The sequence below is a fragment of the Leiobunum rupestre genome, chromosome 1 (assembly GCF_980474605.1).
Source record: "Leiobunum rupestre chromosome 1, qqLeiRupe1.1.hap1, whole genome shotgun sequence".
Classification (NCBI taxonomy): Eukaryota; Metazoa; Arthropoda; class Arachnida; order Opiliones; family Sclerosomatidae; genus Leiobunum; species Leiobunum rupestre.
This window is the reverse complement of record NC_143384.1, coordinates 23,350,796-23,373,267: the sequence shown is the minus strand read 5'-3', so window position 1 is coordinate 23,373,267 and position 22,472 is coordinate 23,350,796. Positions and strand designations below refer to the sequence as shown.

At 39.3% G+C, this 22,472-nt stretch overlaps 1 protein-coding gene and 8 non-coding genes across 9 annotated transcripts in view; 2 read left to right on the top strand and 7 right to left on the bottom strand.

Annotated features, from left to right (window-relative positions):
• Nucleotides 1-2,095, top strand: part of LOC149961880 (ubiquitin carboxyl-terminal hydrolase 31-like) — a 47,472-nt gene extending 45,377 nt beyond the window's left edge. Inside the window, exon 10 of the mRNA XM_090177111.1 lies at nucleotides 83-2,095. Coding sequence (XP_090033237.1) covers nucleotides 83-480 — 398 coding nt within the window. The 3' untranslated portion in view covers nucleotides 481-2,095. The remainder of the gene's footprint in view (nucleotides 1-82) is intronic.
• Nucleotides 2,096-3,642: 1,547 nt separating this feature from the next.
• Nucleotides 3,643-3,714, top strand: TRNAV-GAC (transfer RNA valine (anticodon GAC)). Its single transcript has one exon. It is a non-coding gene; the product is annotated as a tRNA-Val (tRNA).
• A 13,631-nt stretch (nucleotides 3,715-17,345) lies between these two features.
• TRNAL-UAA (transfer RNA leucine (anticodon UAA)) lies at nucleotides 17,346-17,428 on the bottom strand. The gene has a single exon. It is a non-coding gene; the product is annotated as a tRNA-Leu (tRNA).
• Nucleotides 17,429-17,546: 118 nt separating this feature from the next.
• On the bottom strand, nucleotides 17,547-17,629 carry TRNAL-UAA (transfer RNA leucine (anticodon UAA)). Its single transcript has one exon. It is a non-coding gene; the product is annotated as a tRNA-Leu (tRNA).
• A 117-nt stretch (nucleotides 17,630-17,746) lies between these two features.
• On the bottom strand, nucleotides 17,747-17,829 carry TRNAL-UAA (transfer RNA leucine (anticodon UAA)). Its single transcript has one exon. It is a non-coding gene; the product is annotated as a tRNA-Leu (tRNA).
• A 917-nt stretch (nucleotides 17,830-18,746) lies between these two features.
• TRNAL-UAA (transfer RNA leucine (anticodon UAA)) lies at nucleotides 18,747-18,829 on the bottom strand. Its single transcript has one exon. It is a non-coding gene; the product is annotated as a tRNA-Leu (tRNA).
• Nucleotides 18,830-20,348: 1,519 nt separating this feature from the next.
• On the bottom strand, nucleotides 20,349-20,431 carry TRNAL-UAA (transfer RNA leucine (anticodon UAA)). The gene has a single exon. It is a non-coding gene; the product is annotated as a tRNA-Leu (tRNA).
• A 1,518-nt stretch (nucleotides 20,432-21,949) lies between these two features.
• TRNAL-UAA (transfer RNA leucine (anticodon UAA)) lies at nucleotides 21,950-22,032 on the bottom strand. The gene has a single exon. It is a non-coding gene; the product is annotated as a tRNA-Leu (tRNA).
• A 317-nt stretch (nucleotides 22,033-22,349) lies between these two features.
• Nucleotides 22,350-22,432, bottom strand: TRNAL-UAA (transfer RNA leucine (anticodon UAA)). The gene has a single exon. It is a non-coding gene; the product is annotated as a tRNA-Leu (tRNA).
• Nucleotides 22,433-22,472: the final 40 nt, after the last annotated feature.

Genomic DNA, 22,472 nt, shown 5'->3' with positions numbered 1-22,472 from the left:
ATTGTGTAAAATGCATACACGTATGTATGCTGATCATAAATGATGCCTTTTCCCACAAATTTTTTTCTCTTCTCAAAACCAGCAACCAGAACACCAAAGGCCAATCACAACTTTGAACGCAGCCGACGTGAATATTCAAGTTTAGTGGCTCCTACCAAGCGCAGCCACCCTAACAGTGCTAATGTCTCGGCTGAACTTGATCGGCACTCTGACAACGAAATGAGCAGCAACCATTCGACTAACACTTCCACCCTGCCCACTAACAGATACCGAACTCTTCCCTCTTCCATGAAAACTAGATCCTCAATCTCCTCAAATAAAGACATTCCCATTGTGACTTCCGACACTTTAGTTTCTCCAACAGCTACGACACCTTCTTCAGCACCTAATTCACCTCCATCCTCACCAAAAGTTAAACGAGAAGAAAGTCTGGATGACGACTCTCAACAGGCAAGAATATGGACAGTTACCTCTGTGTAAAATATTAAACGGTATGCACCGAACTTGAAATTCCAAGTGAAACTTTGACATTCAGGGTCAAGTTCAGTCTTTCTAAAAACTGTCTAACATTACCATTTTTGTACCAATTTGTATGGTAACCTCGGCATGCGAATCCAAGACTTTGATAACTCGTTTATCAAATCTTTATGGCCAGTTTTTTGGATAACAAATACATTAAAAAGATCCCAAACAAAAATAACCTTTATTAAGCACAAAATACAGCATTACGGAAATATAAATCCGTTGTTTTTTTATACAAATTTTTCAAAATCAACTTTGAAAAGCTTATTCGAAGATTTATCGACGACAAATTTATATAGAATTGATTTATATATCTCGCGTAGGCTAATTAAAAATCGAAAAAAATGCTTTTAATAACAAAGATTATTAACTAGGAGCTAATCAATTTAAAGAACAATCTCTTTTCTAATAAGCCCATTACCTTAAATGTTTCATCTGTGCTAAATTTTAAATTTGGTAGCATATCAAAATATGTATAATTGTAATTATTAAATTTATTACGTAAGACTTTTAAGCCTAACTTAAGCTTTTTTAGAAACTCATAAATATTTATCTTTTCTAATGTAAAAATACTACTTCTGTAATTCTTAACCAAGGTTTAGCATTTAATTTAATATATAATATTTAATCCTTGGTCAATAATTCTTTCTATTACTTTTTAATATAGCCTGTATAATTAAACTGGTTCCTCCCTCCAAAAACTAATATTGTAGCGATCAATGGAAATGTTCCATTTTTATTAGAGATGGAAATTTTGTACTGTCAGAGCTACAAAGTTTTTGGTTCGAAGCCCAGTCTACTTCTATCGATAACCACCGTTTCAACGTTTTAAGCCTTTTATCAATGATTAGTTTAAATAGTACAATCATTAAAAGTTATTCCTAGTCAGAAAGCAAAAATATTAAAATTTGATTTAATCGAAATAGGAAGTTGGAAATAAAGTCCGAAAGGGGTTTATAATAAACTTCTGTCAAAGTGTACGAACCCTATTTAGAAAGTTGATTTCTGAAAACATTTGCTTATTTCTAGTCAGATTAGGTTAAGATTGTACAACAACTTAATAGAAACGGTAGTGATTTTTCCCGGTTTGGTGAGAATTAAAAAGTGTATAAAATTGTTGGACTGTTGAGTTTAATTAATCGAGAATGTTTGATGTTATTGAAGACAAAGTTTACGAAAAGTTTTAAGATATTGTTAACGAAAAAATGTTTAGAGTATTTTTAGCAGTTTTTAACACCGCAATTTATTTCCCAATTTCGTAACATATAATATAGATTTTGGATTTGGTAGTTTTTTTATCCAATTTGAACATCGCGTATCCAAAGTTGTGATATTTCTGTTTAGTAGTATTATTGTTTTAGGCTGGTTTTGGTCTATTATAGATAATTATCAAGGCGCTTTTCAAAGTTAGGTGCTTCAAATATTGAGTTTTTATTTAGAATTATATAAAAAAAATCATTCCAGACGTATGTACTTCAAATTGCCTGAAAAACCCAAGCTACCTGTTCCATAGCTTTTATCTTGTATTGTAAATTGAAGAGAAAAATTATTAAAATGTTGCGTTTCTATTTTATTTGTGTCTTTGTTGAATTTAAATTGAGAACGTTCTCCAGATCCAAGAAAATAATCCATACATTTTTATTAACACTCACCAATAGGCACATGCAAAAAATTATAACAGGGAAACAAACATTTAGATCGAAGCCATTAAGAGGGTAGGCTAAGAAATACTTTGAAATTTTCAAGAAGCCACCCAATTTGGGCAGAAAAATTAAATTAACGAACATCCTAGGATTGTTTAACCAGAAGGTTGTCTTTTACTTTTTTAAACTAACCGTCGCGTTATAAACTTAACCTACGAAAAGTAAGCGGCGAAAAATAACCTTAAAAAACGTTAATTTTAAAAAATTCATATCTTCGGAAAAAAATAATTTGCTCCAAGAAGTTTTTGCCGCGGTTTTTGCCCTCTATGGGGGCAGTTATTCTACAATTTTACCAAAAGGGAGCACTCAAATTCCTTATAATAAAAATAACAAGTTGGCAAGCCAAAATATACCTCTCCTCGGAAGTATGGTTCCTAGTGGTATTAATTTCTCGATACGACCCCCAAAGATATCTCCGCATTTCAGAGTTATTTACGAAAAACGTATTCTCGGTTCAAACCCTGCCCGGTATAAAATTTTAATTTTAATTTAAATAATTGAGACGAAACAATCGAGTTTAATTTATTCAGAATATTATAAATTAAGTAGTTACAACAGCGAGTTAGATTCACTAAAACAATGCACAATTGAATTTAACCCTTTTTACAGTACATGTTTATCAGTTGAATATAATACTAAGCAAATTTTAATGAAAGAAACATCTACAGATGGTATTTGTATTTTTCTCGCTTACGAAATACTTGCCGCATCTTTAACGCTCATTTTATTTCAACTTCCAGTTGACGTTGTGACACATACCGCATGAAAAAGACCAATGCCGTCCAATTTCCAATATCATATAATGACTCGCACACCCAAGAAATCATTGACTGCGTTAGAAATCGTAGATATCCAAATATCCACACCAAATATATTTACAAGAAGCAAAAACCTTACCATCAACAAAGCACAGAGAGCCACTTGACTAACCGTCAGCTCTTAAAGCAATTAACGTTAAATTATCTCCTTTGAATTAACACAACTATATATAGGTCGTTAAGAATACCCGTAAATAAATAACAAAAAAAACTAACAAAGTGGACCACCCACAGGGTCTACCCTTTAACCCTCTAATCTCAAGATTTAACCTTTAAAAAAAACCAGATTAGGCCTTCATAAATTCATTAATAAAAAAAGACTTTATTACCTATTATGCTTACGATGCCTGTCTTAATTTCAGTGAATCTAAGCAGCTATCGGTGGTTCTGTGGTAGAGCGCTCGACTGCCAAGCCAAATGGTCTGGGTTCGAAACCTGGGTGGCGCATTTGTTTTTAATCAATAGAGAAACGCTAAATTAGAATTTCTTCGATGCAATAATTTCAATTTCAATTCTATTTCAATAAAACAAAAATTTCGTACTCTATTAAATACGCTTCCGATAAAGCTGAAGGTCTAATTTTCAATAAGGCGTAACAAGTGTCGGTGGTTCTGTGGTAGAACGTCCGCCTGACAAGCAGGAGGTCTCGGGTTCAAATCCCGCCCGATGCGATCGCAAATTGATACTAAGACGAATACCGTGTACAACTGGTGGAAACCCTGCCATTAGACGTTGAGAGGTAGCATTACACTCAGCACTCGGTCCGTCCCACAGACCCACAGACCCAGAGACAAACACGGTGGTTGTATAACCCCTCCTAGGGGACTTTGTACCCTCGGAGAGGTAAAAATGGGGCCCACCTTACTTGACCTACCTAATCAAAAAGTCTAGATATTTTTAAATTTTTTACTTTGGTATTTAAAAATCAACCTCTAATGGCATTATCACCGTGAAAGCTAGGGTGTTGTGTTTGTTGCTCCTAGGTGAAAGGTTCTCCTTTGGCAAAAAGTGTTACGTACTGAGATAATGTGATACAATAGAGGGCGCTAGTGAGTGAGGCCTGCCTAAGACAGGCAGACCAGAATAAAATAAAGATGTTAAAGATGCTTCAAAAAAAAATAAAAATGTTACGTACTGAGATAATGTGATACAATAGAGGGCGGAGTGATTGCGGAAGTATGAGGATGAATGACTAGTGCGGTTGAGGGGAGATTTTCAGAGTGTACAGCAGTGTTTGTTATTTGAGATACCAGTGGTTTCAAGTGCAGTCCAGTTCGTCGATATTGAGCACCATTTTCAGTTTGTATTATGTAGGAGTCCGGTTCCGACGCTACAGCAATGACAGTGGCAGGAACCCAATTTCTGTGGGAAGCCATGTAGCGGTCAGGCATTTTCGTGACACGACCGGATCGAGTAGTGTGATTGGGAATCCCTTGGGAAGTGAGTTCTGCAGCAGATTTCGGAGCAGGAACACCAGTTTGTGGACGCTCATAAAAGACTGTTTGAATTGATGGAGAATGATGGTACAAACTGGGAGTATAAGTGTCTCGGGGTGGGCTTTGATTGCAGGGGTGACCGGTCGATAGCACTTCTTGAGGCACCGGAACAGGGTTAGGTAGTGTCAGTGGTATAGGAACTTTGGAACGAGTATTGTAAGACACTGTGATCGGAATTTGAGTTGGCCGGGCCGAGGGCGGAGTGATTGCGGAAGTATGAGGATGAATGACTAGTGCGGTTGAGGGGAGATTTTCAGAGTATACAGCAGTGTTTGTTATTTGAGATATCAGTGGTTTCAAGTGCAGTCCAGTTCGTCGATATTGAGCACCATTTTCAGTTTGTATTATGTAGGAGTCCGGTTCCGACGCTACAGCAATGACAGTGGCAGGAACCCAATTTCTGTGGGAAGCCATGTAGCGGACTTTAGACCCCACTGTATATGATGGACGTTTGGCAGGAGAAGACTGTATCATAGCAGCGCGACGAGAGTTCAATACATCTTGTACATGAGTCGTAGGAAATTTGGGAATTAGTACATTACTATTCGTAGCAGTTGGAGTGCGCAACAAACGACCCATCAGGGTATAAACTCCTGCTTACCGCTCTCATGATCGAGCGCAGTCTCACATGGTTACCACTCCTCATCCGGTCCCTCAACGCCCATGGGAAACGGTTGGAATGGATCTTTTTCATCATAACACTAAAAATCTGTTACTATGTGTGGCGGGCCATTATCCGTGATGACCAACTGAGGCACCCCATGGCGGGCAAAATGAGGTTTGATGGCACGTATCACTGAGACCGCATCGGTGGAGCGCAGCTCATCAACTTCCAGATATTTTGAGTAATAGTCCACACATAGTAACAGATTTTTAGTGTTATGATGAAAAAGATCCATTCCAACCGTTTCCCATGGGCGTTGAGGGACCGGATGAGGAGTGGTAACCATGTGAGACTGCGCTCGATCATGAGAGCGGCAAATGGCACACCGTTGAATCAATGCCTTGAGAGAAGAGGAGAGGCCAGGCCAGAAAACATAGAGACGAGCTTTACGTAAGCAGGAGTTTATACCCTGATGGGTCGTTTGTTGCGCACTCCAACTGCTACGAATAGTAATGTACTAATTCCCAAATTTCCTACGACTCATGTACAAGATGTATTGAACTCTCGTCGCGCTGCTATGATACAGTCTTCTCCTGCCAAACGTCCATCATATACAGTGGGGTCTAAAGTCCGCTACATGGCTTCCCACAGAAATTGGGTTCCTGCCACTGTCATTGCTGTAGCGTCGGAACCGGACTCCTACATAATACAAACTGAAAATGGTGCTCAATATCGACGAACTGGACTGCACTTGAAACCACTGATATCTCAAATAACAAACACTGCTGTATACTCTGAAAATCTCCCCTCAACCGCACTAGTCATTCATCCTCATACTTCCGCAATCACTCCGCCCTCGGCCCGGCCAACTCAAATTCCGATCACAGTGTCTTACAATACTCGTTCCAAAGTTCCTATACCACTGACACTACCTAACCCTGTTCCGGTGCCTCAAGAAGTGCTATCGACCGGTCACCCCTGCAATCAAAGCCCACCCCGAGACACTTATACTCCCAGTTTGTACCATCATTCTCCATCAATTCAAACAGTCTTTTATGAGCGTCCACAAACTGGTGTTCCTGCTCCGAAATCTGCTGCAGAACTCACTTCCCAAGGGATTCCCAATCACACTACTCGATCCGGTCGTGTCACGAAAATGCCTGACCGATTCCTGGACTGATAAAGTTGTATTTTACATAATTTGTTATCATCCAATAATAACCTGTTCCTAAGTTTTATATTTCTTCCTATTGTAAAAAAAAAACATGTTAGGTACTGAGATAATGTGATACAATAGAGGGCGCTAGTGAGTGAGGCCTGCCTAAGACAGGCAGACCAGAATAAAATAAAGATGTTAAAGATGCTTCATTATTAGCCTTATCATAAACTAAGTTAGAGAGTATTATAATTTACTAAACAATATTATAAATAACACAACAGCAAAAAGGACAAGAATGGAACTAGCCTCAAAGATAAACCATCTATAGCCAAACGCATCGAAGAATTTGCCGAAAATGAGGAACAGAACTTCCAGCGAACACACGCAATTTCTGACAATGGCGATCTCGTCGCTACAGAGGACAGACTTATGAGCCCAATATCGCTCGATGAATTGAACTCCGCCATCAAAGGTTTGCCACTTGGAAAGGCTGCGGGGGAGGATAAAATTTCAAACGAACTTATTCGCGCGCTGCCGGAATCTTCTCGTCTCGTCTTACGTAACCTCTTCAACAGCATCCCCGACACAAATGTCATCCCTAAGGTTTGGTCCGCTAAGGAGATCCGCCTAATCTTTAAAGGTGGTGATAGGGACCAGAAGAGCTGAAGGAACATCGTCCTATCGCGGTGTCCCAATGCCTATCGAAGCTATATCTGTCAATTTTGAAGAATCGCCTAGTGTTCTTGGTGGAAGATAAAGGATTGTTGGGTGAGCTCCAAAACGGTTTCCGTAGGGATCGCAGTGGATCGGATAATCTATTAACGCTGACGCAAATGATTGAGATAGCCCGTCTGGAAAATAGAACACTCTACGTAGCATTCCTCGACTTAAGGAAAGCCTATGATAGCGTTAAGAGGAAGATGTTGTGGGAAACGCTTATCCGTCTCGGAATTCCGTCGAACTTTGTCACCCACCTCCAGGCCATCTACGCTTCTACGGCCTATCGTTACTGGTTTGGCGATATAGCAACTGACTGGGTATTGTCGAACGTGGGGCTGAAACAGGGATGCCCGCTGTCTCCCGTACTTTTCGCTCTCTACCTCCAGCCGCTCGACCACGCACTTACGGAGTCAAATCTCGGGTTTCCATTCCACCATCCTTCGCGCCTGGATCTCCGCTTCACGCTCTCTGGCCAGTTTTTTGCGGACGATATTTTTGTGGCTGCAGAGTATTTAGAAGTACTTCAATCCCTTCTCGATATTTGCGGTAACTTCGCCTCTGACTACGGTCTCGCATTCAGTGGTGACAAATGTAAAATTCTCCAGTTCAGCGGAAACGCGTGCGATGAGGCCCTGACCCCAACCCTCCAAGGTTCGTCAATCCAATTTGCGACCGAAATTGTCTACCTAGGAGTGTCGTTTGGCTCGGGCATCGATTATCTGGAACAACACGAAGCGGGTCTGCGGCCGAGGTCTGGGCGCCTACAAGGAGCCATAAAACACAAAGGCTCCCACTCGCTCAATCCGTACACAGTAACTCGTACCTTGTGGAAAGCCGTTGCTATTCCTAGCCTAACATATGCAAATGATGTCCTCTGCCTGTCCGAACCCACTATTCGCCAGCTGGAGCAATCCCAGTTTTCGGTGGGTAAGGCGGCTGTTGGCGGAAATTTCCTGACAGCGAAAGCGGCCGTTAAGGGAGAGTTAGCGTGGTCCACCTTCGCCGAACGGGAAGCACGTAACAAGCTGGCTTACCTTGGTCGCCTAACATTCCTACCACCAACCCGCCCAGCCACGCGTATCTACCGATATCTACGCGCCATGGGACACGCTACTCGTTGGGCGAAGAGGGTGGACGCTTTGGATCGGGCTACGGTCACTCCCGAGCAGGTGTAAAGTCCTACCGTGAGTGGAATAAGATCACTGACACGGCGGTCAACGACAACGGAATGGAAAAATGGCGACAGGAAATGGCTAAACACCAGAGCCTTGCCCTCTACGCGAAGAAAGACAAGTTGGCGATGGAGAAACGCTACACAAATGACAAGGCGAGCCATTTGCTGTTCCTCGCGCGTTCCGGGGCTCTTCCGACTGCGGCCAGGTTCGCGACCATTTTTGGAGAAAACCCGGAATGTCCGTTGTGCGGCGCGTCGGTTGAAGACATCCCTCACATTCTCGTCGATTGCCCGAGATTCGATCCAGTGAGACGCGATTATGTTTACGCGGATGAACTGGTCAATTCAGAAAATTGCGTGGCTTTTCTGCTTTGCTTAGGTGATGGTTGCGGGGGACCCCAGGATCTTACGGTTACGAAACGAATTCTCGGCCGATGGGGTGGCTTACGTTTAAAGAAGAAAAACTAATGTAGTGCTGGGATGTCTGTAGAGCCTTAACTCTTTTTGTAAATAATTTTGTAAATATGTTATTGTATTATATATATACTGCTTCTGGTTATCTTATGACTTTAAGTGTTGAACTATTATGTTTTTATTACTCCGCTTTAAAAAATGTAAATTCCTGCGAATCCATTGTATAATGGTTTCCTCGTTGATATAAAACGGATTTGTACCCCAAAAGGAAAATAAATATAGATAGATAGATAGCAATCTATTGACTGCTTTTAAAATTCATTTTGCACGTGAAAATACCTCTACATGTTATGGTCAAAAAGCACGCAAAGAAGGCTGTGTGCCCAAGACACGTACCTGTAGTGTCGCGCGCTAAAACGTCATTTCAAAATCCGTCAATGAAGGACGGTACTCCAGGATGGTATGGCACGCCACACAGGACAAAATTAGACTTGCTCACGTGTATAACGCGCACGTATCACCATGAATCACTTTATACCTCGCTTTATACCCTTCTTGTTGATTATTTTGTTTCCCAGGTAAGTTTCAAGGTTTCAAACTTCGCACGATATTAGTTTATAAACAGTAGCTCCATCTGGCGCCGTTATTGTTTCTGTAAAAAATTTGATGGCTTAGAGGTTTGTCAACACCGTTCTGTTCGTCAAAGGCTGGTAGGTCCTCTACGGACTACTTACAATTATTGCTTCCTTGAACTTTTACCCAGTGGTGCCCGAGCCACTCGTCCACAGTCTGTGTGTTTAATAGATCAAAGATAATTTAAACTCGTACGAGTTTAAATTATCTTTGAATAGATCATTCAATAGATCAGTTTGCCGTGATTGAGGATAATCCATTCCGCCACCGTATTATAATAAAGTTTATTGAACAGAAAAAAATGTTTACACTTATTGCGCCCTGCTTTAGTAGGGAATGGAGATAATATTAAATACCATGAAAGTTACACAAAAAATAAATAACAGCAATGACAAAGGAATGGTGATGGATGGCATAAGGTACAGTTAAGACCTTTTCACACGAGCCAACTTTTCAAATCAAAATGCTGAGTCAGCAAAAATGGATCAGTGATCCATTTTTTTCTCGCGTACTTTTCGGGTAGATCAACTCATCGAACTTTTATTCACACGATCCAACTAGTTGACTAAACTCAAGTTGACTCATCTAGTTGGGTCAAAAAGTTGGCTCGTGTGAAAAGGCCTTTAGTAAAATATGTATATTTTATTTTTCGTTTTATACAACTATATACATAAGATATTTACCACCCATAAAACTTGTCTAGCCGACTCTTAAAGGCAGAACTAGAGGATTTAATCTTAATTTGGGAAGGGAGGGCATTCCATGAGTTTACTACTCGCTGTGTGATGAAAACAAGCATTACGCGCCTTACATATCGGCGGAACTTTCCTACCCGTCTAGCGAATGGTAAAGAAGGAGGTGGCCGGGACGTCATACAACTCATAAATTAGTTTGAAGGCCTAAAAAAAATCAGTTCGCAGGCGCCTATTTGCCTATTTGAAAGGGACCAAAGACCAAGGCGCTCAAGACGTTCAAGGTTATCATTGTTGGACTTGAATGATTTCCCAGTGGTTTCCTAGCCACTCATCTTCAGCCTGCGTGTTCAAAAGTTCATCCAAAGGCTCGGGTTGCGTTTCGCGGTGAATTGCTGCACCAGTTTGTTGTTGGGCTTCCCAGTTTAACATATAGTTGTCGAGAAGGGCGTCATCGGTTTGGGTGTTCAGTAACTCGTCCAAAGGATCATCGTCGTTAACTTTATTTTCAGAGAATGAATTCAGTGAAAAGTTCTTAATAGACCCATTATTATTTCCCTCCGCAACGGCTGTATCTATAATTTCACTCGTGGCCTACGTTATTATAAAGTCCCGTGCACGCCTCACGACGAGGGGGGGGGGGGGGGAGCACTTTTGATTTTAACTTGATTATTTCCTTCACGAAAGATGGCTCTCAGATTTGGCCCTAATAAGGGGTAGCTTTCCCATTGAGACGAAACTTCAATTCATATTAGAACCATTTAAATTATAAAATAAATTTTGAGAATTAGGCTTTTCACTATACTAGAGCCACCTAGCGGCCATCACGATAAGCTCATTAACTGCGAAATTTTTACAAGGTTCGTAGAGAAAAATACACTATTGAAGCTACGTGATTTATAATCTTTTTAGCAGACGAAAATTCAGCAGTTTATGAGCTACGTGGATCTATGTAAACCGAACAGGCTTATTAAACTTCTTTAATTAATCTAAAAAAGTAGATTACATCCCAAATTTGTGATAAATTTGCACTTTGCAACGCCATGTTTTTCTTGCCCATCTTGAATTTGTTAAAGTTTAAAATTTGACGTTGCTTAGCAACGAGGTCAAGATACGAGGAAGACTAGTGGCCATTATTGTCGAACTAAAATGCCGGGAACGAATTGAATATATTTCATCATTTTCATGAATAGAAGGAATCGGTGCGTGTAGATAATAATTGTCCGGTAGCTAAATAATTTTATACATTTTTAAAATTTATCATCTTCAATAAATACCATTTCAAGCTTGATCTTTTTACGAGATTCATTTTGAGAAGAGGCGTCCGTCTTTGCGTGGAAATTGACCGGAGTTACAGACTCGGTTTTCTTTACGGCAGGATTCGGCGCCTCAGCGGGTGACGGCGGCGGTAGACTCGGCTGTGGACCATGTGCCGGAACGGGCACCGTGGGTTCGAAGTGGCGTTGGCCGTGATTTTCGCGTTTGTTGCGTTCTAGAACTTCAAGCCTCGAAAATGGCTTATAACACAAGGGACATTTGAACGAAGAATGACCGTGAACGGTTATCATATGACGGTCGAGGCTTCTCTCACGAGTAAAAACGACGTTACAAGTATTACAACAATACCAGGGCCGGATTAACCAATAGGCCGAATAGGCCTGGGCCTAGGGCACCAAGCCTTCAAGGAGCAGCAAGAGGGTTCGAAAAAAAATAAAAGTACAAAACTTTAATCATTTGCTTTTCACAAAATATTTTCTGGAGTAATTTTAGTAAACGCGTCCACCCCTATGAACCAAAAACGTTTGATTGTCACATTCTCTAGCTCCTGACGACATACTAAATCTGGCAGCAAAATGAATTTTCCTTCCATTTCTCAATTATAAATTGAGGAAGCGCCTAGCTCGCTCCGCTCGCTGTTGAAAGGGGGCACCAAAATTAACTTGGGCCTAGGACCCCATAAAGTCTTAATCCGGCCCTGAACAATACATATTGAGCCCGAATGTGACTTTTTCTCCGCTACACTACCCTTTTATACCCATCGCTAGGTCTGTTGAAACGTGGTGCAATTTTCGGGACCACTTTCCCCAAGATTCCCATTGGCTAAAAATGACGTATGCCTAAAAAGTGTCCGACTCCGAGAGCGTGGTGTTTTCTGTGTTTTCAAATTTTATCCCGAAACGTAATATTGTGCAATTATTGGGTACCATCCCACTTACTCTTGCCTATTGGTTAAAACTGACATAGCCAAAGGGGTTTCTTTGGATTCTTCTTAGGGCGTAGATAAAATTGATTGACATGAAGGGGTCTGTACGTGGGGGTCCTGGGGGATACCCGGGGTAGGGGGGCCTTCTTAGTGCTCGGAATTGTTTATTCATTATCCACAAATTTTACGATTTATTTAAAACACGTTGGTAAAAAGAATATCATTTTAACTTTTAAAATTATGTTTTTTACGCAACCAAGCATTTATTTGAATAAAAGTGGTAATTATTTAAATAATTGTTTGTTTTATTTAAATAATAGGCTTATTCACTTTCGATTATTTAAACATTTTACAATTTTTATTCAACTATTGGTTATTTAAATAAATATTATTTAAATATCGCCGAGCTTATTTTATTCATGGATAAAAATTAATCGAATGCCGAGCACTAGGCCTTCTTCTTTCTCCGTCGGCTTCTTTATTTCATGACCACGGCACGATTGCACCCGTCTCCCAATGTTCATTGGAAGCTATAGTACACCTGTATTTCCCGAAGCCATAGTTTTCCCCTCAAGAAGAGTCAAGACATTGTCTTTCACACTATATTTAGTATTAATAGTAACATAATAACAATAAGTATCACACTTCCTATTGCTTTAATGCTAATTTTCTAACCGAACCTTTTTTCGGCACTGATACTCTCTTCAAGCTGCGACTTGGACTCGCGACTTATCGTTTTGGATGACTACGTTTTGATAAAAATTTAAGCCTAATATCGGAGAGCACGTTCTGGAGTCGCGAAGGGCTTTGGCTTATTTTAGAAGCCCGCGTGCGAATCATTCGTGATAAAAAACATGAGCTCGTGGCACCGAGAAAAACGTTTTTAATTTTTATCATTTTAGCCTAATATTCCGTCCATCTACGGAGTCCAGACATTTCGGCTTAGCGGAAGTCTCGCGTATTTTAGACCCTAGAGGGCTCTGTGCTGAGAAAACCACTTGATTACTACGCAATAACTATGAAAATCAGTTTGGTTGTAAATCTCGTTAATTGTCATACTTATTGTTATTATGTTACGTTAGTGAAATCACGTAAAATACATGGTATCAAAAACAATATATAGACCACGATTCTACATTAAATCACAGAAAAGATTAGACAGAAAATTGAAAAATACCTAGAAAAAACAATTGATCTTTTTTCTTAATATTTATACATTTGATATTTATATTGCGTAATTTATTCCCCCCCCCCCCCCAACTACAATTTTTAATTTACCTTCAATACATCTGGTCTCTAGGCCTTGGTCTTTTAGGCTATTTTCCATAAATTCCTTGAATTAATGAAAAAAAGTATTTTCAATATTGAAATATTCAAAACTAGTAAACTTTGCTGTACTTACTTTTTATATTTACAATGAAATTTTGCATTTCATCTTTTATTAACAATATTCAACATCCTAAAATTATAGGAAACTATTTCCAGACAATCAATTCTTTGAAAGGTGACCACTAGCGACATCTATATAGGGATCCTGAACTTCTCTTCAATTCCCTTATGGTCCAAAACCCGTGTACGAATCGGGAATACGAAGATACGTCTCTCTATACTATACAATCTCTGGTACAACTGTACCTTTTCGGTACAATTTCCAATTGAAGTACAATAGTATACATTGGTGCAGTGGCGTAGACAAGGGGTAGGGTTTCCGTGTCCAAATCCCGCCTTGGGTGTAACTTTGGCTGTACTCAAATATCACCCCCATCATGACCCATCTGAGGTATTTTACATAGTTTGGACCCATCCCTTAAAGGCAAAATTTTGTAAATTGCAAGCTATTGATCACCTGATTTTCCCGAAGCCGGAGTTTTCCACCTCAAGACATTATTATTAGGATTTTAGTACTACTTTTCGGGGTCCTTATTTTTACAACTATGGGAAAAACTCTTCGCATCCGATCAGCGCGTATAAAGTTAAAGTGGCCCTACAGATGACAAAAATTTACAGTTTAAGAGTACATTGCCATAATTGGTACAACCAGAGAGTATATAGTATCAAGGACCCTAAATTATAGCACGGACTGTAAATTTTATAATTTACAGTCCGTGATAGGGATGTCTCTCTTTCAAAAAGCCGTATTCATTTTTTTGGTGGGAAAATTCCCATAGAATCCGGATAAGAGATGGCGCCACCGGTATCGCCAGCTAGTAGGACCCGTTTCAACACTGATGGAGGACGACGCAAAAAATAACTAGTTTACATTTAATATTTTGAAAGTTTATTTAATTTGTAAAAGTGTTTAAATATGCTTGGATCGTTTGGTTCAGTCAGAAATTGTTCCGCAAATAAAAAACAAAACTATCTTTTATATTTTATCCACGTTCTAAAGGATAAAGATCGGTGAATACGCGTTTTTATTACTACGGCTTATTTTATATTAACTTTTTTTCTGAAATTTTAAGTCCCATTTTGTATCGGAAAAATGTAAAAAACAACAAACTTAAAAATAAATCAACCGAATACCTTCATGGTAATCATATAACTTTCTCTATTCATTTCACCAGATTATCTAATCCACAAGTGCTTTTTAAACCATCAATGTTTTGGTCCTAATGAAATTCAATAAGATAAACCCAATTATTGACCCTACGAACGTGCTCAACTACTTTCAAGCTCAGTTCACACTATACAATTAATTGGGCCACTTAAATGTATACAATTAATTGGAAGCAAGAAAATTGTATAGTGTGAACAGAAATATTGTAACAATGGTTCCAACTATTTCTGTTCACACTATGCAATTGGGTAATGTCATTCTACTAAATGATTTTTTCTTGAAATTTATAAGAACATTCAAATGAGGTTTTTGATCCTAGTTTAACATTTATCTATCATGTGACAAACGTCCAAGGGCGGTTAGAACGATTCCTTACGCGGCTAATTGATAAGGACTGGTTTCTGGATTCTGTTTTGCATACGATGTGCCCTCCATAAACAAGATCTAGACCACGACATTAAAATACAGAAAAGATTAAACTAGATTAAACTGTTATAAATTCCACACTAAAATAAATATCTAAGGAAAATCAACTGATCTGATACTATTTCTTCATATTTATTCTACTCCAAATTGAATTTATTTTAACCTTCTGTACTTCTGGTCTCTAGGTCTTGGTCTTTTAGGTTGTTCTCCAAATATTACTGGAAATAATAAAATATATAAATAGTTTAAATATTGAAATATTAAAAACTAATAAACCTTTCTGTGCTTACTTCTTATATTTACAATGAAATTTTTACATTTAATTATTTTTATGAACAAAAATGATAGAAAATTGCCGTTTTTATCCCTACTAGTGAGAACCCGGGCACTCCTGCGTGCCAGGCGAGTGTTCTACCATAAAACCACCGACACTTATTACGCTTCACTGAAAAGCGTATATTAATAGTGTTTTATGTTTTGGTTCTTATTGAAATATAAAGAGATTTCGGGTTCAATTTAAATTATTGCAAAGAAGAAATTCAAATGTTGCCGCTTGTCCATTGAATAAAAACAAAGACAGCGATCGGTATGTGATCCCGGGCCCTCCAGCTTGGCAGGCGAGTGACCTACCACAAAATCACGAACACATATTATGTTTTAACGATATTTAGAAAAAACAGTTTTGGCGAAAGTCCGTTTTCTTCTACGCTTTTATAAACGTATTAACGTCAATTTATTCTATAATATTTTTAATATTTTTACAGGGTTGCCACACGTCAGGGAAATCGGGGAAAGGTCAGGGAATTAAAAAATGGCCCTAATAGGTCAGGGAAATGTCAGGGAATTAGATTTTCTCTTGACACTTTTTGAAAGATAATTTTACTCTAGATCTATGACACATTCTTTTATTATCATTTATTTCTTTGAAAGTTTTTCTAATATTTTCAACATTGCAATAACCATTTTACTGAAATATAGGTCCATTTAAATTTATTAATTTCGGATAAAAGTGAAATATAAAATAAATATTTTGACCTTAAAAAAGTCAGGGAAAATAGGGAATAGTCAGGGAATTTTAATCTGAAAATTTCGTGACAACCCTGTTATAATTAAAATTAAAGTTAATTAACTTAATATAAAATACGATCGTGGCCAGGAAACGAATCCGGGTGCCATATGTACCAGGCGGATTGCTTACCGCTGAGCCATTGACTTTCATGAATAATGACACAGGAAAACTGTTACGAGGAGAGGCATATTTAAATATGCCATGTTGCTTCGCATTACACCTGCTTAAAAAACTCCAATCTTAAGAAAGGAGTTTTCACTTTTTCATCACTCACCAAGTGAGCCCACTTACAAAAGAATGAAGGAAGTCAAAGTCAACACTTTCAGTCAATCGATTTTCCAGACTTTCAAAAGAAGGCGGCCAATTTCTAAAGTTTTATTTTTGGATTTTTTAATGTAAACTATTGTGGAGTTTAACCGTAATAGTGAGTGTAGGGAGCTGTTGGCTCACATGACACGAAGGGCTTGCTACCACCCTCCTACGCATCGTAACCCGGCCACCTGTTTAAAGGCCTTAAAAGTCTCTCGATGAATTGGGTATTGGGCTAGCTTATTATTAAAACAATTATTATTTTTTATTATTATTTCCCACGAGAACGAAAAGAATTCCCTATTTAAACTAATATATATTACGCAAATTATCCAGTTTAAATTCAATAACAAGATATCTAAATTTACAATTAATTAATATGAAGTCTCTCTTCGCGAAAAAACGGATTTGGTTTCATTCGGTAATAAATGAAAATGAACAATTTGTCAGAATTGGAGTTCGAACACACGCCCTCTTTCGAGGATCAGAGCTTAAATCTGACGCCTTGACCGCTCGGCCATCCTGACTGCGCAACTTGATTATTTTTTAAGGATACGATCGTTTTTAAGAAAGTTTAAGTTCGTAGTCTCTCTCCTCGAAAAAACGGATAGGGTTTCTTTGCAAAAGACATGATAAGAAAGAATTTGTCAGAAGTGGGGTTCGAACTCACGTCCTCTTTCGAGGATCAGAGATTAAATCTGACGGCTTAACCGCTCGGCCATCCTGACTCGGAAAATTAGTTATTTTTAAAAGAATACGAACTTTTTTTGAGAGATTAAATTCGCAGTCTCTCTCCACGAAAAAACGGATTGAGTTTCTTTGCGGAAGAAATGAAAAGAAAGAATGTGTCAGAAGTGGGGCTCGAACCCACGTCCTCTTTCGAGGATCAGAGCTTAAATCTGACGCCTTAACCGCTCGGCCATCCTGACTGCCGAAAATTAGTTATTTTTCCAGAATACGAACTTTTTTTGAGAGATTAAATTCGCAGTCTCTCTCCTCGAAAAAACGGATTGAGTTTCTTTGCGGAAGAAATGAAATGAAAGAATTTGTCAGAAGTGGGGTTCGAACCCACGCCCTCTTACGAGGATCAGAGCTTAAATCTGACGCCTTAACCGCTCGGCAATCCTGACTGCGAGCATCAGTTATTTTTCTAGAATACGAACTTTTTTTGAGAGATTAAATTCGCAGTCTATCTCCTCGAAAAAAAGGATTGAGTTTCTTTGCGGAAGAAATTAAAGGAAAGAATTTGTCAGAAGTGGGGTTCGAACCCACGCCTTCTTACGAGGATCAGAGCTTAAATCTGACGCCTTAAGCGCTCGGCCATCCTGACTGGGAAAATTAGTTATTTTTCCAGAATACTAACTTTTTTTGAGAGATTAAATTCGCAGTCTCTCTCCTCGAAAAAACGGATTGAGTTTCTTTGCGGAAGATATGAAAGGAAAGAATTTGTTAGAAGTGGGGATGGAACCCACGCCCTCTTTCAAGGATCAGAGCTTAAATCTAACGCCTTAACCGCTCGGCAATCCTGACTGCGAGCATTAGTTATTTTTCCAGAATACGAACTTTTTTTAGAAAGATTAAATTCGAAGTCTCTCTCCTCGAAAAAACGGATTGAGTTTCTTTGCGGAAGAAATGAAAGGAAAGAATTTGTTAGAAGTGGGGATCGAACCCACGCCCTCTTTCAAGGATCAGAGCTTAAATCTAACGCCTTAACCGCTCGGCAATCCTGACTGCGAGCATTAGTTATTTTTCCAGAATACGAACTTTTTTTAGAAAGATTAAATTCGCAGTCTCTCTCCTCGAAAAAAGGATTGAGTTTCTTTGCGGAAGAAATGAAAGGAAAGAATTTGTCAGAAGTGCGGTTCGAACCTACGCCCTCTTACGAGGATCATAGCTTAAATCTGACGCCATAACCGCTCGGCCATCCTGACTGGGAAAGTTAGTTATTTTTCCAGAATACTAACTTTTTTTGAGAGATTAAATTCGCAGTCTCTCTCCTCGAAAAAACGGATTGAGTTTCTTTGCGGAAGAAATGAAAGGAAAGAATTTGTAAGAAGTGGGGATCTTACCCACGCCCTCTTTCAAAGATCAGAGCTTAAATCTGACGCCTTAACCGCTCGGCAATCCTGACTGCGAGCATTAGTTATTTTTCCAGAATACGAACTTTTTTTGAGAGATTAAATTCGCAGTCTCTCTCCTCGAAAAAAGGATTGAGTGTCTTTGCGGAAGAAATGAAAGGAAAGAATTTGTCAGAAGTGGGGTTCGAACCCACGCCCTCTAACGAGGATCAGAGCTTAAATCTGACGCCTTAACCGCTCGGCCATCCTGACTGGGAAAATTAGTTATTTTTCCAGAATACTAACTTTTTTTTGAGAGATTAAATTCGCAGTCTCTCTCCTCGAAAAAACGGATTGAGTTTCTTTGCGGAAGAAATGAAATGAAAGAATTTGTCAGAAGTGGGGATCGAACCCACGCCCTCTTTCAAAGATCAGAGCTTAAATCTGACGCCTTAACCGCTCGTTCATCATGACTGTGAAAATTAGTTATTTTTAAAAGAATACGAGCTTTTTTTGAGAGATTAAATTCGCAGTCTCTCTCCTCGAAAAAACGGATTGAGTTTCTTTGCGGAAGAAATGAAATGAAAGAATTTGTCAGAAGTGGGGTTCGAACCCACGCTTTCTTTCGAGGATCAGAGCTTAAATCTGACGCCTTAACCGCTCGGCAATCCTGACTGCGCGCATTAGTTATTTTTCTAGAATACGAACTTTTTTTGTCTGATTAAATTCGCAGTCTATCTCCTCGAAAAAAAGGATTGAGTTTCTTTGCGGAAGAAATGAAAGGAAATAAATTGTTAGAAGTGGGGTTTGAACCCACGCCCTCTTTCGAGGATCAGAGCTTTAATCTGACGCCTTAACCGGTCGGGCATCCTGACTGGGAAAATTAGTTATTTTTAAAAGAATACGAACTTTTTTTGAGAGATTAAATTCGCAGTCTCTCTCCTCGAAAAAACGGATTGAGTTACTTTGCGGAAGAAATGAAATGAAAGAATTTGTCAGAAGTGGGGTTCGAACCCACGCTTTCTTTCGAGGATCAGAGCTTAAATCTGATGCCTTAACCGCCCGGCCATCCTGACTGGGAAAATTAGTTATTTTTCCAAAATACGAACTTTTTTTAGAAAGATTAAATTCGAAGTCTCTCTCCTCGAAAAAACGGATTAAGTTTCTTTGCGGAAGAAATGAAATGAAAGAATTTGTCAGAAGTGGGGTTCGAACCCACGCTTTCTTTCGAGGATCAGAGCTTAAATCTGACGCCTTAACCGCTCGGCAATCCTGACTGCGAGCATTAGTTATTTTTCCAGAATACGAACTTTTTTTGAGAGATTAAATTCGCAGTCTCTCTCCTCGAAAAAAGGATTGAGTTTCTTTGCGGAAGATATGAAAGGAAAGAATTTGTCAGAAGTGCGGTTCGAACCTACGCCCTCTTACGAGGATCAGAGCTTAAATCTGACGCCATAACCGCTCGGCCATCCTGACTGGGAAAGTTAGTTATTTTTCCAGAATACTAACTTTTTTTGAGAGATTAAATTCGCAGTCTCTCTCCTCGAAAAAACGGATTGAGTTTCTTTGCGGAAGAAATGAAAGGAAAGAATTTGTAAGAAGTGGGGATCTTACCCACGCCCTCTTTCAAAGATCAGAGCTTAAATCTGACGCCTTAACCGCTCGGCAATCCTGACTGCGAGCATTAGTTATTTTTCCAGAATACGAACTTTTTTTGAGAGATTAAATTCGCAGTCTCTCTCCTCGAAAAAAGGATTGAGTGTCTTTGCGGAAGAAATGAAAGGAAAGAATTTGTCAGAAGTGGGGTTCGAACCCACGCCCTCTAACGAGGATCAGAGCTTAAATCTGACGCCTTAACCGCTCGGCCATCCTGACTGGGAAAATTAGTTATTTTTCCAGAATACTAACTTTTTTTTGAGAGATTAAATTCGCAGTCTCTCTCCTCGAAAAAACGGATTGAGTTTCTTTGCGGAAGAAATGAAATGAAAGAATTTGTCAGAAGTGGGGATCGAACCCACGCCCTCTTTCAAAGATCAGAGCTTAAATCTGACGCCTTAACCGCTCGTTCATCATGACTGTGAAAATTAGTTATTTTTAAAAGAATACGAGCTTTTTTTGAGAGATTAAATTCGCAGTCTCTCTCCTCGAAAAAACGGATTGAGTTTCTTTGCGGAAGAAATGAAATGAAAGAATTTGTCAGAAGTGGGGTTCGAACCCACGCTTTCTTTCGAGGATCAGAGCTTAAATCTGACGCCTTAACCGCTCGGCAATCCTGACTGCGCGCATTAGTTATTTTTCTAGAATACGAACTTTTTTTGTCTGATTAAATTCGCAGTCTATCTCCTCGAAAAAAAGGATTGAGTTTCTTTGCGGAAGAAATGAAAGGAAATAAATTGTTAGAAGTGGGGTTTGAACCCACGCCCTCTTTCGAGGATCAGAGCTTTAATCTGACGCCTTAACCGGTCGGGCATCCTGACTGGGAAAATTAGTTATTTTTAAAAGAATACGAACTTTTTTTGAGAGATTAAATTCGCAGTCTCTCTCCTCGAAAAAACGGATTGAGTTACTTTGCGGAAGAAATGAAATGAAAGAATTTGTCAGAAGTGGGGTTCGAACCCACGCTTTCTTTCGAGGATCAGAGCTTAAATCTGATGCCTTAACCGCCCGGCCATCCTGACTGGGAAAATTAGTTATTTTTCCAAAATACGAACTTTTTTTAGAAAGATTAAATTCGAAGTCTCTCTCCTCGAAAAAACGGATTAAGTTTCTTTGCGGAAGAAATGAAATGAAAGAATTTGTCAGAAGTGGGGTTCGAACCCACGCTTTCTTTCGAGGATCAGAGCTTAAATCTGACGCCTTAACCGCTCGGCAATCCTGACTGCGAGCATTAGTTATTTTTCCAGAATACGAACTTTTTTTGAGAGATTAAATTCGCAGTCTCTCTCCTCGAAAAAAGGATTGAGTTTCTTTGCGGAAGATATGAAAGGAAAGAATTTGTCAGAAGTGCGGTTCGAACCTACGCCCTCTTACGAGGATCAGAGCTTAAATCTGACGCCATAACCGCTCGGCCATCCTGACTGGGAAAGTTAGTTATTTTTCCAGAATACTAACTTTTTTTGAGAGATTAAATTCGCAGTCTCTCTCCTCGAAAAAACGGATTGAGTTTCTTTGCGGAAGAAATGAAAGGAAATAATTTGTTAGAAGTGGGGATCTTACCCACGCCCTCTTTCAAAGATCAGAGCTTAAATCTGACGCCTTAACCGCTCGGCAATCCTGACTGCGAGCATTAGTTATTTTTCCAGAATACGAATTTTTTTTGAGAGATTAAATTCGCAGTCTCTCTCCTCGAAAAAATATTGAGTGTCTTTGCGGAAGAAATGAAAGGAAAGAATTTGTCAGAAGTGGGGTTCGAACCCACGCCCTCTAACGAGGATCAGAGCTTAAATCTGACGCCTTAACCGCTCGGCCATCCTGACTGGGAATATTAGTTATTTTTCCAGAATACTAACTTTTTTTTGAGAGATTAAATTCGCAGTCTCTCTCCTCGAAAAAACGGATTGAGTTTCTTTGCGGAAGAAATGAAAGGAAAGAATTTGTTAGAAGTGGGGATCGAACCCACGCCCTCTTTCAAAGATCAGAGCTTAAATCTGACGCCTTAACCGCTCGGCAATCCTGACTGCGAGCATTAGTTATTTTTCCAGAATACGAACTTTTTTTGAGAGATTAAATTCGCAGTCTCTCTCCTCGAAAAAAGGATTGAGTGTCTTTGCGGAAGAAATGAAAGGAAAGAATTTGTCAGAAGTGGGGTTCGAACCCACGCCCTCTAACGAGGATCAGAGCTTAAATCTGACGCCTTAACCGCTCGGCCATCCTGACTGGGAATATTAGTTATTTTTCCAGAATACTAACTTTTTTT